Raw genomic sequence first — 13,983 nt, 5'->3', positions numbered from 1 at the left:
AAATATTCAGGAATCATGCAGACAATATTTAATGCATGTGTTTGTCACTGTCATTAGGGTCACTGATGCTATCAATAAACAAGAATTTATTCAAAATTCATACAAGTTAGTAATTACAGCTGTCAGTCACAAACACTGACTGTTTGAACATAGCCAGTGGGGTTGTGGGACTTCACAATACAGAGCTAAAGAGGATCTAAAGTTCAGGGGAATATTTCCATTAGCTGCATAAAATATTACATTGCATAATCCTTGTTTAATATAGACAGCGTGACAGTTTGATTGGATTTGTTAGACCACAGGGCTAGCCAGAATCTCACACAAATGTATTTTTCATTCATTGTGTGGAATATTAACAGTGTCTCTTTTGCCTTTGCTTTGCCTAAATAACCCACTAACACTTGAAGTCAGCTAGATAAAAGTTGCTGCTTTAAATGTTGATGAAGGTGCCAAAGGAGAGGGGGAAATATCAGGGAGCAGCAGGGACAGTCTGAGAAAGAAATGAATCTGCTCCAATTCTCTCTGTCTGTCTGCTCACCGTTTGCCCTGCACTCCAAATAGAGAAGTCGTGCACTCCAACACACTTACAACTGTAGTGAAATACACAAATGTAGATTATCAAATTGACAACACGGCAGTGTCAAATATGGTTGAGCACACAGGAGACAGAGTGTTGATTAGCGGAGAGTCACATGTACACACACATAATTACTCAGAAACATGTGAATGCTAATTGTACTAAGATGCTGTCAAAATGTCAATATGACAAGGAAACAAAACAACACAAGTTCTCTTTGAGCAGAAAATGACACAACAGAGTTGGGCCTCTGCATTTGTGCCTTCATGACGGGGCTCTGAACAACATGCCAACCTGTCAAAGAGTGGCAGCTAAGCGTATGCTGTGCTCTTTTTACACAACATAACATGTCAGAAAGAGAGCAGGATCAAGACTCGAATCAGAGTCTATCTGCCTCTCACAGCCCTGACTGAACTGAAGGCTCTGAAAAGGTCACGGCATGTTTGATTGTTAAAGTAGCATATGATTTTTTTTTTGCTTTAAAGGGATATAGTTCACATAAAAATGAAATGTCTCCTGTCATTCTAAACCTGTATGACTTTCTTCAGTGGAACATAAAATATATATATTGAGAGATTATCTCTTCTCAGTGGTTACCAAACCTTTTTGGTGACCAGTATTCTTCAAAATGTCTTCTTATATGTTCCACTGAAGAAATCATGTTATAACGTTTTGGAACAACATGAGGGTAAGTGATTTTGATGCAACCAACCCAAGTTTGAATCTGCTTTTTTCTGATTCCATTCTTCTTGTTCCAGTCGCATATCAGCTCGGAGAAGCATTTCTTTTGAAATAAAAATTAATAAAATATTTAAAAAGTGCAAATAAAGTGAAATAAAGCCCAAAAGGTATTTATTATTGGAATTAAAGTGTGTTGGATAATTTAATAGGCCTTTAATTGAAATAGGATGAGGTGTCCTCACCTTTATTGGAGGTTTAATACGGTTAAGGGGTTGGGATTTAGGGATTAAGAAACAAGTAAGGTCCCAATATGGCAGCCATATTTCCATTTATGATTAAAAATATATATAATATATACACTGAATTTGTTATTATCATTATTGCACAGTTTTTATATTGTACTACAATACACTGAAGTGTGAAAGGTATCTGCCACTATCTGCACAAAGTATAAATAGCATAGCACTATTTATGCTGTGTGCAAATATCCTCTGTCTTTCATTTCTGGGTGAACTTTTCCTTTAATAATTGCTCTTATCTTAAGCAGCAGATTGTAATTGATGTGTCTACTGATAACTATATCACATAGAGCTCATTTAAATGGGGCAAGTATCACAAATTTCACTTGCTTGCACTCAGTAAACACACAACTCCCAGGGTTCTTCACATCACCTAATGACTTCAGACACGACGTAGAGCCACACGCATGAGAAGAAGATGGAGAGATGAAGATGGTCAGAAAATGAATGAGACAAACAGAAGGCACAGGAATTTGATGGGATTGGAAATGTCAGATATTTACAAAGATGGGAGGGAGGAGAGAGAGAGAGAAAGAGAAGTGGGAAATAGGCAAACACTCGAATGTAAGAAAGACGAGAAAAGGGAAGTAAGATAAGAGTAATGTCTGAACGCAAATTGCTAATCTTGTGTGTTTCTACTCTTGTCAGATACTGCGTATGTGCGTATTTTCATCAGCGACGTGAACGATAACAAGCCGGTGTTTGCGCAGTCTGTGTATGAAGTCGACGTGGATGAGGATGCTGACGTGGGCTCCACCATCCTCACAGTCAGCGCTAATGATGAAGATGAAGGTAGGTGAAGATGAGGAGGGGCATTGGATGATGGGTAGAACAATATGCTCATTTGTAAGATGGAAGTGGGAAATATGGAGTGTTGACTAGGAGTGAAAATGAGGGTCGTAGATTTGAGAACCTGACATCACAGCTCAGGTGTGATCTTCAAAACTTGATATATTTTGTACAAGTTGTAAAGGAAATGTAGAATAATGAATTTATGAAGAAGAAAAAAAATCAACAACATAATTAATTATAAGGTAAAATTGTACATTTTTATTATATGTTTAATTTTATATTTAAAGATTAATTCAGAATTTAAAAAATATGGAAAAAAGGAAGATCAATATTGATTCTTTCAATATTTACAGTGTTACTGCAGTTGGATTACATTAGGGCATAAACCTCTCACAGGGCTTGGCTAGCACACAGCGATATTAATGAAACACAGTTAGAACATGTTCCCATGAGTTTGAGTTTGTCTCCAAGCTATTGCTCTCATATTCTTCTGCTCCATGCAATAACATCTGTACCACTCGTGAATGAGAGACGGAGACAGTTGGTTCCTCATCAATATACCCTGAGAACATAACAAATGCTGCTCCCAAGATAACCAGCCTCATACATTGCCATTCAAAAGCCTTGGCTAATATATTTGTTTTATCACACACTCCAGAAACACGCACAAAGAGGATAGTCTACATAACTCATCAGCCAGCCTGTCTTGGTATATAGATGCACTACTGAAGCGTGTAATTCCCTGTGGTCCAGTTGAATCCATGATTAGATGCCGGAGCGAGGAAGGGAATTCTTGTATCAGTCATTCATCATAATACAGCCCGGAGTGGCTGGACATTCCCTGAGCCTGAAACTTTACCCTGATGGATGGATTTGAGCTTTCTCTGCAGCTCTGACTTAACCCTCGCAGCCACTGTTGCAGAGCCACGGGAAACTGGCGAGACATCATAGTACATCTGTACTTGCATAAGGAAGCTGCGCTTGATTCTGTGCATTAGCAGAAAATGCAGATAAGCCAAATATTCCCTAATGCAATTTTGTGGTGGTACCCTAGGCAACAAGAGATGGTGGAGATGAAATGGCGATAAGGCTCCTAATGTGTCGTTCCCTATTCATTAACCTCGTACCAGCAGGGATATCCAAACACACTGCAAGATCTGAAGGACTGTTAAGCAGGAGTGTTTTTGCTCTGTTTGCTTAACTGGGTTATTTGTTTATATGACGTCTCTTTGCATGTATTACCTACCTCTGAGAGATTTAGTCCTAAATACAAAATAATAAGTAATAAAATAATAGAGTAATAAAGAATGTAATAAAATAGCATGCTCAAAACACATGCATTGCATCTTTCACTGTTTAATTATCAGAGCTCAACAGGGGATCCAAACATTTATTATAACTTTTCTTTTAAGCTGGTTTCGACTTTGTGCTCCATTCACTTACATCCGTTCGCTTATGAATGAAATGTGTACAAAAGTTCAGGTTTGGTGAACTCTGACCTGCAAATTAAGTTAGCACAAAGACATTTGAGCAACAGAGAACCTAAATATCACAGAAACAATATGCTCATTTGTAAGATGGAAGTGGGAAATATGGAGTGTTGACTAGGAGTGAAAATGAGGGTCGTAGATTTGAGAACCTGACATCACAGCTCAGGTGTGATCTTCAAAACTTGATATATTTTGTACAAGTTGTAAAGGAAATGTAGAATAATGAATTTATGAAGAAGAAAAAAAATCAACAACATAATTAATTATAAGGTAAAATTGTACATTTTTATTATATGTTTAATTTTATATTTAAAGATTAATTCAGAATTTAAAAAATATGGAAAAAAGGAAGATCAATATTGATTCTTTCAATATTTACAGTGTTACTGCAGTTGGATTACATTAGGGCATAAACCTCTCACAGGGCTTGGCTAGCACACAGCGATATTAATGAAACACAGTTAGAACATGTTCCCATGAGTTTGAGTTTGTCTCCAAGCTATTGCTCTCATATTCTTCTGCTCCATGCAATAACATCTGTACCACTCGTGAATGAGAGACGGAGACAGTTGGTTCCTCATCAATATACCCTGAGAACATAACAAATGCTGCTCCCAAGATAACCAGCCTCATACATTGCCATTCAAAAGCCTTGGCTAATATATTTGTTTTATCACACACTCCAGAAACACGCACAAAGAGGATAGTCTACATAACTCATCAGCCAGCCTGTCTTGGTATATAGATGCACTACTGAAGCGTGTAATTCCCTGTGGTCCAGTTGAATCCATGATTAGATGCCGGAGCGAGGAAGGGAATTCTTGTATCAGTCATTCATCATAATACAGCCCGGAGTGGCTGGACATTCCCTGAGCCTGAAACTTTACCCTGATGGATGGATTTGAGCTTTCTCTGCAGCTCTGACTTAACCCTCGCAGCCACTGTTGCAGAGCCACGGGAAACTGGCGAGACATCATAGTACATCTGTACTTGCATAAGGAAGCTGCGCTTGATTCTGTGCATTAGCAGAAAATGCAGATAAGCCAAATATTCCCTAATGCAATTTTGTGGTGGTACCCTAGGCAACAAGAGATGGTGGAGATGAAATGGCGATAAGGCTCCTAATGTGTCGTTCCCTATTCATTAACCTCGTACCAGCAGGGATATCCAAACACACTGCAAGATCTGAAGGACTGTTAAGCAGGAGTGTTTTTGCTCTGTTTGCTTAACTGGGTTATTTGTTTATATGACGTCTCTTTGCATGTATTACCTACCTCTGAGAGATTTAGTCCTAAATACAAAATAATAAGTAATAAAATAATAGAGTAATAAAGAATGTAATAAAATAGCATGCTCAAAACACATGCATTGCATCTTTCACTGTTTAATTATCAGAGCTCAACAGGGGATCCAAACATTTATTATAACTTTTCTTTTAAGCTGGTTTCGACTTTGTGCTCCATTCACTTACATCCGTTCGCTTATGAATGAAATGTGTACAAAAGTTCAGGTTTGGTGAACTCTGACCTGCAAATTAAGTTAGCACAAAGACATTTGAGCAACAGAGAACCTAAATATCACAGACTGGCTGGATTCAAATAACACACAATCTTAAAACTATGTGGTTTGCCGTGTTGTGAGGTCACAAGTATTTTTGCATACTCAAGTGTAGTTGTGGTCTACTGTACTGCAGCTCTCATTGGCTACATTCACAACACAGGTGATTGAGACCGAAATCCATTTTTTTAGTGAGATTGTTCTCATGTCCTATTAAATGTGCCAGCCAATTTTATCTAACACCATACAATCAGTTTGTCATAGTGTGTTAGGCTGTGTGTCCACCAAAGCATTTTTTTTTCTTGTGAGACTAGCATATTTTTCAAATGTTTTTAGTGGGAGCACATATTTTCAAAAACGGCAGAAGCGTGATGAGGCGCTGAGAGTCTATTTTACACTGTGCATTTTTTTCTTGCTATTGAGAGTTGAAAAATGTTCAGCGTTGAGTAAAATGCATCACTGTCACTTTTTATCTAGCCGTCCAGTCACAGTGGAGGAGAGGCAGGACAAATACCACACCAACCAATGTCACATCCTACTTATACCATGACTGAACAACAATGGAGGAGAAGTTAATATGCTTGTAAAAATAATAATATTATGAGTATTCACACCAGATGAAATTCCTGGACTAACACCAATATTGAGAAACAATTAATTTGCGATGTAACTGCCACATTACTTCAGTGGATATTTCATCTCATAGCAACCAAAGTGTCTTAAAGAAAAAAAATTATAAATAATAAAAACACCCTTTTTAAATATGTAAGATTAAATGTATAGTTATATAATGAAAATGATCATTTACTCCCCCTCACTTCATTCCAAACCTATGACTTTATTTCCTCTGTGAAACACAAAATAATATATTTTGAACTTTGTTTTTTAGACACCTATTTTCTTCAAAATATATTTTGTGTTTTGCAAAAGAAAGTCAAAGAGATTTGGATTGATTCCACTTTTTTACCTTTCTTCTTCTAAATCAAACTAAACTGTCAATGATTTCATTCAGAAATAAGTTAAATCTTAGTGGCATGCGCAAATGCACAGAATGGGGGTGGGTTGTGGCATTGACAGAATTAAAAAAAAGATACATTTAAGATACATGAGTCTTGAGCACTATGTTTTCTTTTGAGTTTGAACATTGGGTGCTTCAGAAGAGACAGCTGAATGGACCTTTGATTGAATGTCTGACAAGAGCTATGCAAAAGTACAAAGCAAAGTTTTAGTGCAGGACTAATCAGAAATAAGTGAATGTTTTCATGGACCATTGTTAAAAATGTTTAGAAAATGAATATCATTTTTCATTTAGTTTTATCTTCACCTAATTTGAAGTTTATTGGTCTATGTTTCCATGGTGGTGAGTTTCCAAGGCTAATCTTGACAATAACCTCTAAAGGCCATTGAAGCAGTTTATTGTTCACCTGCAGCAAAAAGCTTGTTATCGTATTTTAAATAGATACATTTTTATTTTTTTGCTAATTTTTCCACTTTTAGAAGTTTCTGACTTTTAGCCTTTTGTTCAGTAGCCTTTATATCAGTGTCAGTGTAGGTCTTTGCTTTCCTCTTTATTCCTCTTAAGATTTAATTTAGAAGTTAGAAGTTTTCTTTGTTTTCATTAACTGCTCTTATTCTTCAGGTGCTAACGCCAAGTTACGCTACCAAATTACATCAGGCAATGTGGGAGGTGTTTTTGACATGGAGCCCGAGGTGGGAACCATCTTCATTGCCCAGCCATTGGACTATGAACAGAACAAGTTCTATAAGTTGCACATCTTGGCCTCCGATGGGAAGTGGGAAGACTACGCTACTGTAATAGTGACTGTTGTGAATAAGAACGATGAGGCACCTGTGTTCTCTGTGAACGAGTACTACGGCAGTGTGACAGAGGAGATGGACGGTTCTCCTGTCTTTGTGTTGAAGGTACTGCCTTTAGATTCTCTTTATCGTACATATCAGCTCTTTTCAATTTTTCAGATCATATATTTGTTATTTTAAAATAGCAACTTTTTGTGGCCCATATTCCTTAATTTAAAAAAGAAAGAAAATGTTAGAAGTTGCTCTAAATTGTGATTTACCACATTATTCTTCCATTAATAGGTTTTTGAAACTGAATAATACAACAATTCATTGGAAATTGCCCAAACACTCATTTATGTTACCTTGTCAGGGTATTTTGTGTTTCTTAATTATAGTGAAAACTGTGATTGATTTGTTCTGTTGAATGCATTCAACATTTTGAACGAGTCTCTAGAGGTTCATGCATAATTATTAAAGTCCAAAAAAAGTTAATTATTAAAATTCTGAATTTGCAGCTAGTGACATCACTTTATTTGTCCAAAGATGTGAGAGGCTCATTTTCAATCTCAATGTTTTTTTAGTTTTTTTTATACAAAAGTTGGTGGAGATAATCTTATTTCCTAACTTTTTTTAATTTTCTTAGTCAAGAATTAGTTTTGAGTTCAGTTTTTGTTTCTTTCTTTCTATTTTTATTTATTTAGTATTTTTATTTATTTTATTATTTTTTTTGCTATATCTATCGAATGGATGCACCGATAGATACAGCAGATTAACAGATAGGCGGACAGATGGATGAGCGGATGGATGAATTGAAGGTTGGATGAATGGATAGATTATTAGATCTTATGTTAGAGGTTGCAGACTGAGGTTTTAATATATTCTCTTTGATTTTGTAGGTAACAGCATCTGACCCAGATAACGATGCTGACCAGGAGGCTTTGAGATATTCCCTTCATGGTCAAGGTGCTGAGAGCGAGTTCATTATTGACGAGGTCACGGGGAAGATATATGCTCAGAGAACATTAGATCGTGAGGCCCGGGCAGTGTGGCGTTTTGTGGTCCTGGCCACGGATGAGGGTGGCGAGGGACTAACGGGTTTCACCGATGTCATTATCAACGTGTGGGACATAAACGACAACGCTCCTAATTTTGCTTGTGCTCCAGACAGTTGCCATGGTGACGTATCTGAGAACTCCCCGCCTGGCACTTCCGTCATGGAGATGACAGCCACTGATCTAGATGATGCGGCTGTCGGACAAAACGCAATGCTGGCCTATAGAATTGTGGGTAACGCTGCCCTAAATGGAGCTAACAACGGAGCAGATGTGTTCAGCATCAATCCCGCTACTGGGACTGTTTCAGTGGCAATGTCAAGCCTAGACAGGGAACAGACTGATTCGTACGTCTTGGTGGTTGAAGCACGAGATGGTGGAGGTATGATAGGAACGGCTACCGCGACTATACACGTGACGGACATCAATGACCACGTCCCACGTTTCCTGGACCGCACGTGCTCCGTACGCATCCCTGAGAGCAGTGATCCCAACACGCTGATCATAGAACTTGAAGCAGAGGATGCGGATGCTGGAGAGAATGGCCAGCTGACCTTCAGTGTGGTGGCCGGTGACCCCGAACAGAAGTTTTACATGGTGAGTCATCGACAGGAGCAACGCGGGACCCTTCGTCTCAAGAAGCATCTGGATTACGAAAGACCAGGTGAGCAACGCTTCAACCTCACCATAAAAGTGGAAGATATGCAGTACTCCAGCCTGCTGCACTGCACTCTTGAGATCGAAGACTGCAACGACCACGTGCCGGTCTTCATTCCTCACTTTATACAGCTTCCAGCCGTACGAGAGGATGTCGCTCCAGGAACTAGCGTGGCGAGTGTGGCTGCCAGTGATTTGGACTCGGGGTTGAATCGTGAGATCACTTATAGCATTGCTTCAGAGTCTGATCCTTACCATCTGTTTTCTGTGGACCAGTCAGGGTTGGTCACTGTGGCTAGTGAGCTGGACCGGGAAAAGGTCGCACAGCATCATTTGGTTATACTTGCGACAGACCACGGCACGCCACCGTTGACTGGCACCGCAACTATCCAGATGGCTCTGCTGGATGTCAACGACAACGGCCCTGAGTTTGAGGCTGCATACGCACCAATAGTGTGGGAGAACTTTTTGGGCCCACAGGTTGTGCGGCTTAACCAGAGCTCCACATTACTAAAAGCCATGGACCGAGATTCAGAGGAGAATGGCTCACCCTTTTCCTTCTCTGTGCCTCTGGAGTATCGTTACAGCAATGATTTCCGCCTGCAGGATAATGGGAATGACACTGCCACCATCACCGCCCTGAGAGCCTTCGACAGGGAAAGACAGAAAGAGTTTCTACTACCTGTCATTATGACTGATAGCGGCAGTCCACCAAAGACCGTCACAAACACACTCACTATCACCATCGGCGACGAGAATGACCATGCCCATATAGCTGGACAGAAGAAAGTGTTCATCAACTGTCACAGAGGTAATGGCTTCAACAATATAAATATGTACTAGCAGATAAAAGGGTCAGTAATGGTTAAATTACGTTTAATTAAATGGGCTGATACAATTTCATTTAAATCGAGTGTAATATTTGGTGTGTGAGTTTATCTGTTAAATCAGTAGTTTCTTAATTTATTTTAATTGTTTATGATTGTTTGTATAAACCATTTATATCATAAATATAATAAATCTTCAAAAAGCTGGTTGTTTATTCAAAGTTAGAATAAACTAGAATTCTATGATAGAGAAATAACACAGGAGATGGTTATATTAAAATGGTGTGCATACATTATTTATATATTTATTTTCCTGGTTTATATGCATGTTTAATACACTACCATTCAACAATTTGGGGTCAGTAAGCTTTTATTTAATGTTTTTTTAAAGAAGTCTCTTATACTCACCAAGGCTGCATTTATTTGATTGATATAATGTAACAATATAATATTGAGGACATTTTATTACATTTTAAAATAACTGTTTTATATTTTATTATATTTTATTTCTAATTAATGTAATTTAATGTATATTATTCCATAATGGCAAAGCTGAATTTTCAGTCCTGAATTTACTCCAGTCTTCAGTGTCACATGATTTTTTTCAGAAACCTTTGTAATATGCTGATTTGATGCTCAAGGAACATTTATTGTTATTATTATCAATCTTGAAAACAGTTCTGTTGCTTAATATTTTTGTGGAAAATGTGATACATTACTTTCAGGATTTTCTCGTGAATAGAAAAAGAACAGCATTTATTTGAAAGTTTTTTTTTTTTGTTTGTTTGTTTGTTTTTTGGTGACAAAAGTTTAATCCATCATTGCTGCATAAAAGTATTATTTATTAATTACCAAAAAAAAATTTACTCACTTCAAACTTGTGAATGGTAGAGTCTATTGTAGCTTTGTCTATTCTACTGCAAGCCTCACGCTATTCCTTAAGGATTGAGAATAGCTGTAGATCTGTAGTCAATATATTTTTGTATGTCATATTTGTACCAGACCTCAAAAGTAGCCCGGGCCCAGGCCATTGCAAACATTTTATCTATATTTTTATCATTTATTCAGCGGCTACCGATTATCCTGCTTATGCCATGGTTACCATACCTCCAAACATTGTTCAGAGGTGTTATTTTTCTTTTTGGCCTTAAAACACTATTTTGTGTAGAAATAATTTCTTATAAATCCCATCCCAAGATTGATAGGTTGAGCCCCCGCTGATAATTCCAAAATTTTAGGGTTAGTACTTTTAGGGTTAGTAACGGGGGCTTGAGTCATTGATACTGGATGTGATTATAAGAGAAAGAGAGAGTTTAACATTTGTAAGCTGTAGGTTTACCTGCTTCAAAAACAGCAACCTTACTACCCTGCTACGGAGAGATGTCATGTGGCTTTTCAGTTGTGAAACTATTTTATTGAAAAAGTAAATTGCAGGGCAGCACTGGCAACAAGTTTCTGCGTGCATATATGTTTCTGTCTGCGTGCTTGTACAGTATGTGTGTGTGCAGAAAGAGCAGGAGAAAGAAAGCATGATTTCCATAAATAATAAAAGGTAATTTAGTGAAAAAACATGAACATTGTCATTTTTATCTTATTGTTTGTCACAATTCTTTGCTTGATCAGTGTCTGTGGGTTTTGATTAATTTGCTTTTGTAGGCTATTAGGGCCTTTGAAAGAACTAAAATAAAATAAAAAACAGAAGAATTGATTTGGAACTGTAATGCAGACAGCATCAGCTTACAGTTGTCAGTAGACATATATCTGCGGACTGTGCTGAATGTAATTTTTTTTAATGACAGGGAGAATGCCAACCAATGTACTGGGGAAGGTTTACTCACCAGATCCAGATGACTGGGATAACAAGACGTATGCCTTCGAGGGACATGTTCCTAAGTGAGACCTTCTTTTTCTTCTCTACTCCTCATTCTTTCTACATCCTTTTCCTTTCTGTCCACATCGTTGCATCATCCCCTCCACATGGTTAGCATGTTTATACTCGTCTCCCAGCACCATACACATTTTTCCTGCACTCTTTGTGTTATTTAAATGGGTCAAGAGATCTCTAAAGAACAATGTCAAACCCTTTTTTCACACATCCCAGCATCTCTCTTCCTCTCTTGCTCTTCTCTATTGATGTTGTACACTTTACTGGAGAGGAGTATACAATGATTTTAGATGTCTTGAGCACATAGCACACCTGTGCTCTTGCTCTCTCAGAATCTTCAGTACACGGCGAGAACACGTGTCTTTGAGAAAGATTAAAAAGAGAATATAGATCAAAATTTTTACTCCATTTGGAAACAAAAATGAATTAATTCATTGAAATATGTTTTAGCTTGTAACTGGAATTTGTTTTCCTTCATCCTTTCTATAGATTTTCTATGCATGTGTACATTCAGCAAGCTTAAGTGTAAATATTTATTTGAAGCTGAGGTCAGAAGTTGACCTATAAATTGTGCTTTTCAGTTTTGGGAAGTTGTTGGGTTGAGACTAGTTTAGATTTTTAGGTCAGTGAAATCTATATTTCAGTGCCATTCATCTGCTGTTCACAATTTGTTGCAATATGCTAGAAAAGGAAACACTCACAACCCAAGGATTCACCTTCTAAATCATCTCTTAGCTTCCACTAAACATTTATTGAAGTGCATTCACTCTAGCCACATTTCAAATGACACTGAATTGTGTGTTCATTGATCTGTTAGATTTACACTTTTGCTTTTTATTGTTTATTTATTGGCTGTTGGTTTTTGCAATGTCTTCTCTGAAAAGGTTTTAGAGTTGTATATATATATGTGTGTGTGTGTGTGTGTGTGTGTGTGTGTGTGTGTATATCCAGTCAGACATCAATATTTTAATACTTTAATCCAATTTTCTACCTGCAGTTATTTTATCCTGAACAAGCGGACAGGGTTCCTCATGCTAAAGGAGAACGCTCCTCCTGGGAGTTATGACTTTCAGGTTCGAGTGTCAGATGGGCTGTGGCCGGATGCCGTCTCTAGCGTGAAGGTGAATGCGAGAGAGCTACGGGACGATGCCATCTACAACTCAGCCTCTCTGAGATTAGCAGGTACAGGTGATGTTTACCTCATGACAGCATGACATAGTGCTGTTTGACATTTAAATGAGATTTCAGCTGATCAGTAATCAGTGCCGACTTTTACACTTGTGAATTTTTCTTATTTTTTCTTCTCTCCAATGGTTTTTGCAATGTCTTCTCTGAAAAGGTTTTAGAGTTGTATATATATATATGTGTGTGTGTGTGTGTGTGTGTGTGTGTGTGTGTGTATATCCAGTCAGACATCAATATTTTAATACTTTAATCCAATTTTCTACCTGCAGTTATTTTATCCTGAACAAGCGGACAGGGTTCCTCATGCTAAAGGAGAACGCTCCTCCTGGGAGTTATGACTTTCAGGTTCGAGTGTCAGATGGGCTGTGGCCGGATGCCGTCTCTAGCGTGAAGGTGAATGCGAGAGAGCTACGGGACGATGCCATCTACAACTCAGCCTCTCTGAGATTAGCAGGTACAGGTGATGTTTACCTCATGACAGCATGACATAGTGCTGTTTGACATTTAAATGAGATTTCAGCTGATCAGTAATCAGTGCCGACTTTTACACTTGTGAATTTTTCTTATTTTTTCTTCTCTCCAATAATCTGCAGATTCTTCTTCTTTTTTTTTTTAAGTAAGATTAAAGTCTGAAAAATCTCCTCTTGATTTACATAGAATAATAGAATGATATATGTATTTAAAGCATTCAGCAATGGTGTCATAATAATTCCATATTGCATTTTCACTGGTCTTGTCTTTCCTGCATACCTTTAAACAACTATAGCTGCCTTGATACTGCAAACGCACTGAAGTTCTGTCATGCTTTGGTACTTATGCACAGTCAACAAGAAACAAGATGCAGGCTCAGGTTTATGACAATGGCAGCTCTGATGCATCATTTTGTTTGTGCAGAACTAAAAGTTTGAAACCTAAGATTGCCTACAGTAAAACTATATTATTTAGTATTTTTGGAATGCAAATTGATTAAATAGTGTGGATGTAATGCTGCTGTAAATGTAACTTCCAATTTAAATCATTATAGTTAAAGGCTCTGAAACTAATTTGACTGATAATGAATGGCACTCTGTATACAACACTGTTGAGACTTGAGCTGAGTCTGTGTCCACTGCTTATTTCAGTCAGAGACATTAAAATGGTTTGATGGTTTGGGCCTGGAATCAGAATCTGTGTTGATTGTG

At 37.8% G+C, this 13,983-nt stretch overlaps 1 protein-coding gene across 1 annotated transcript in view; it reads left to right on the top strand.

The window, feature by feature from the left end:
- LOC107565684 (neural-cadherin-like) overlaps positions 1 to 13,288 on the top strand; it is a 222,178-nt gene extending 208,890 nt beyond the window's left edge. Inside the window, exons 16-21 of the mRNA XM_016250944.1 lie at positions 2,206 to 2,349; positions 7,036 to 7,319; positions 8,093 to 9,716; positions 11,532 to 11,625; positions 12,615 to 12,799; positions 13,098 to 13,288. Coding sequence (XP_016106430.1) covers positions 2,206 to 2,349; positions 7,036 to 7,319; positions 8,093 to 9,716; positions 11,532 to 11,625; positions 12,615 to 12,799; positions 13,098 to 13,288 — 2,522 coding nt within the window. The remainder of the gene's footprint in view (positions 1 to 2,205; positions 2,350 to 7,035; positions 7,320 to 8,092; positions 9,717 to 11,531; positions 11,626 to 12,614; positions 12,800 to 13,097) is intronic.
- Positions 13,289 to 13,983: the final 695 nt, after the last annotated feature.

Source organism: Sinocyclocheilus grahami, unplaced genomic scaffold (assembly GCF_001515645.1).
Source record: "Sinocyclocheilus grahami isolate Dianchi unplaced genomic scaffold, SAMN03320097.WGS_v1.1 scaffold1017.1, whole genome shotgun sequence".
Lineage (NCBI taxonomy): Eukaryota > Metazoa > Chordata > Actinopteri > Cypriniformes > Cyprinidae > Sinocyclocheilus > Sinocyclocheilus grahami.
The sequence above is the reverse complement of the archived record's forward strand: the minus strand, read 5'-3'. Positions and strand labels throughout refer to the sequence as shown.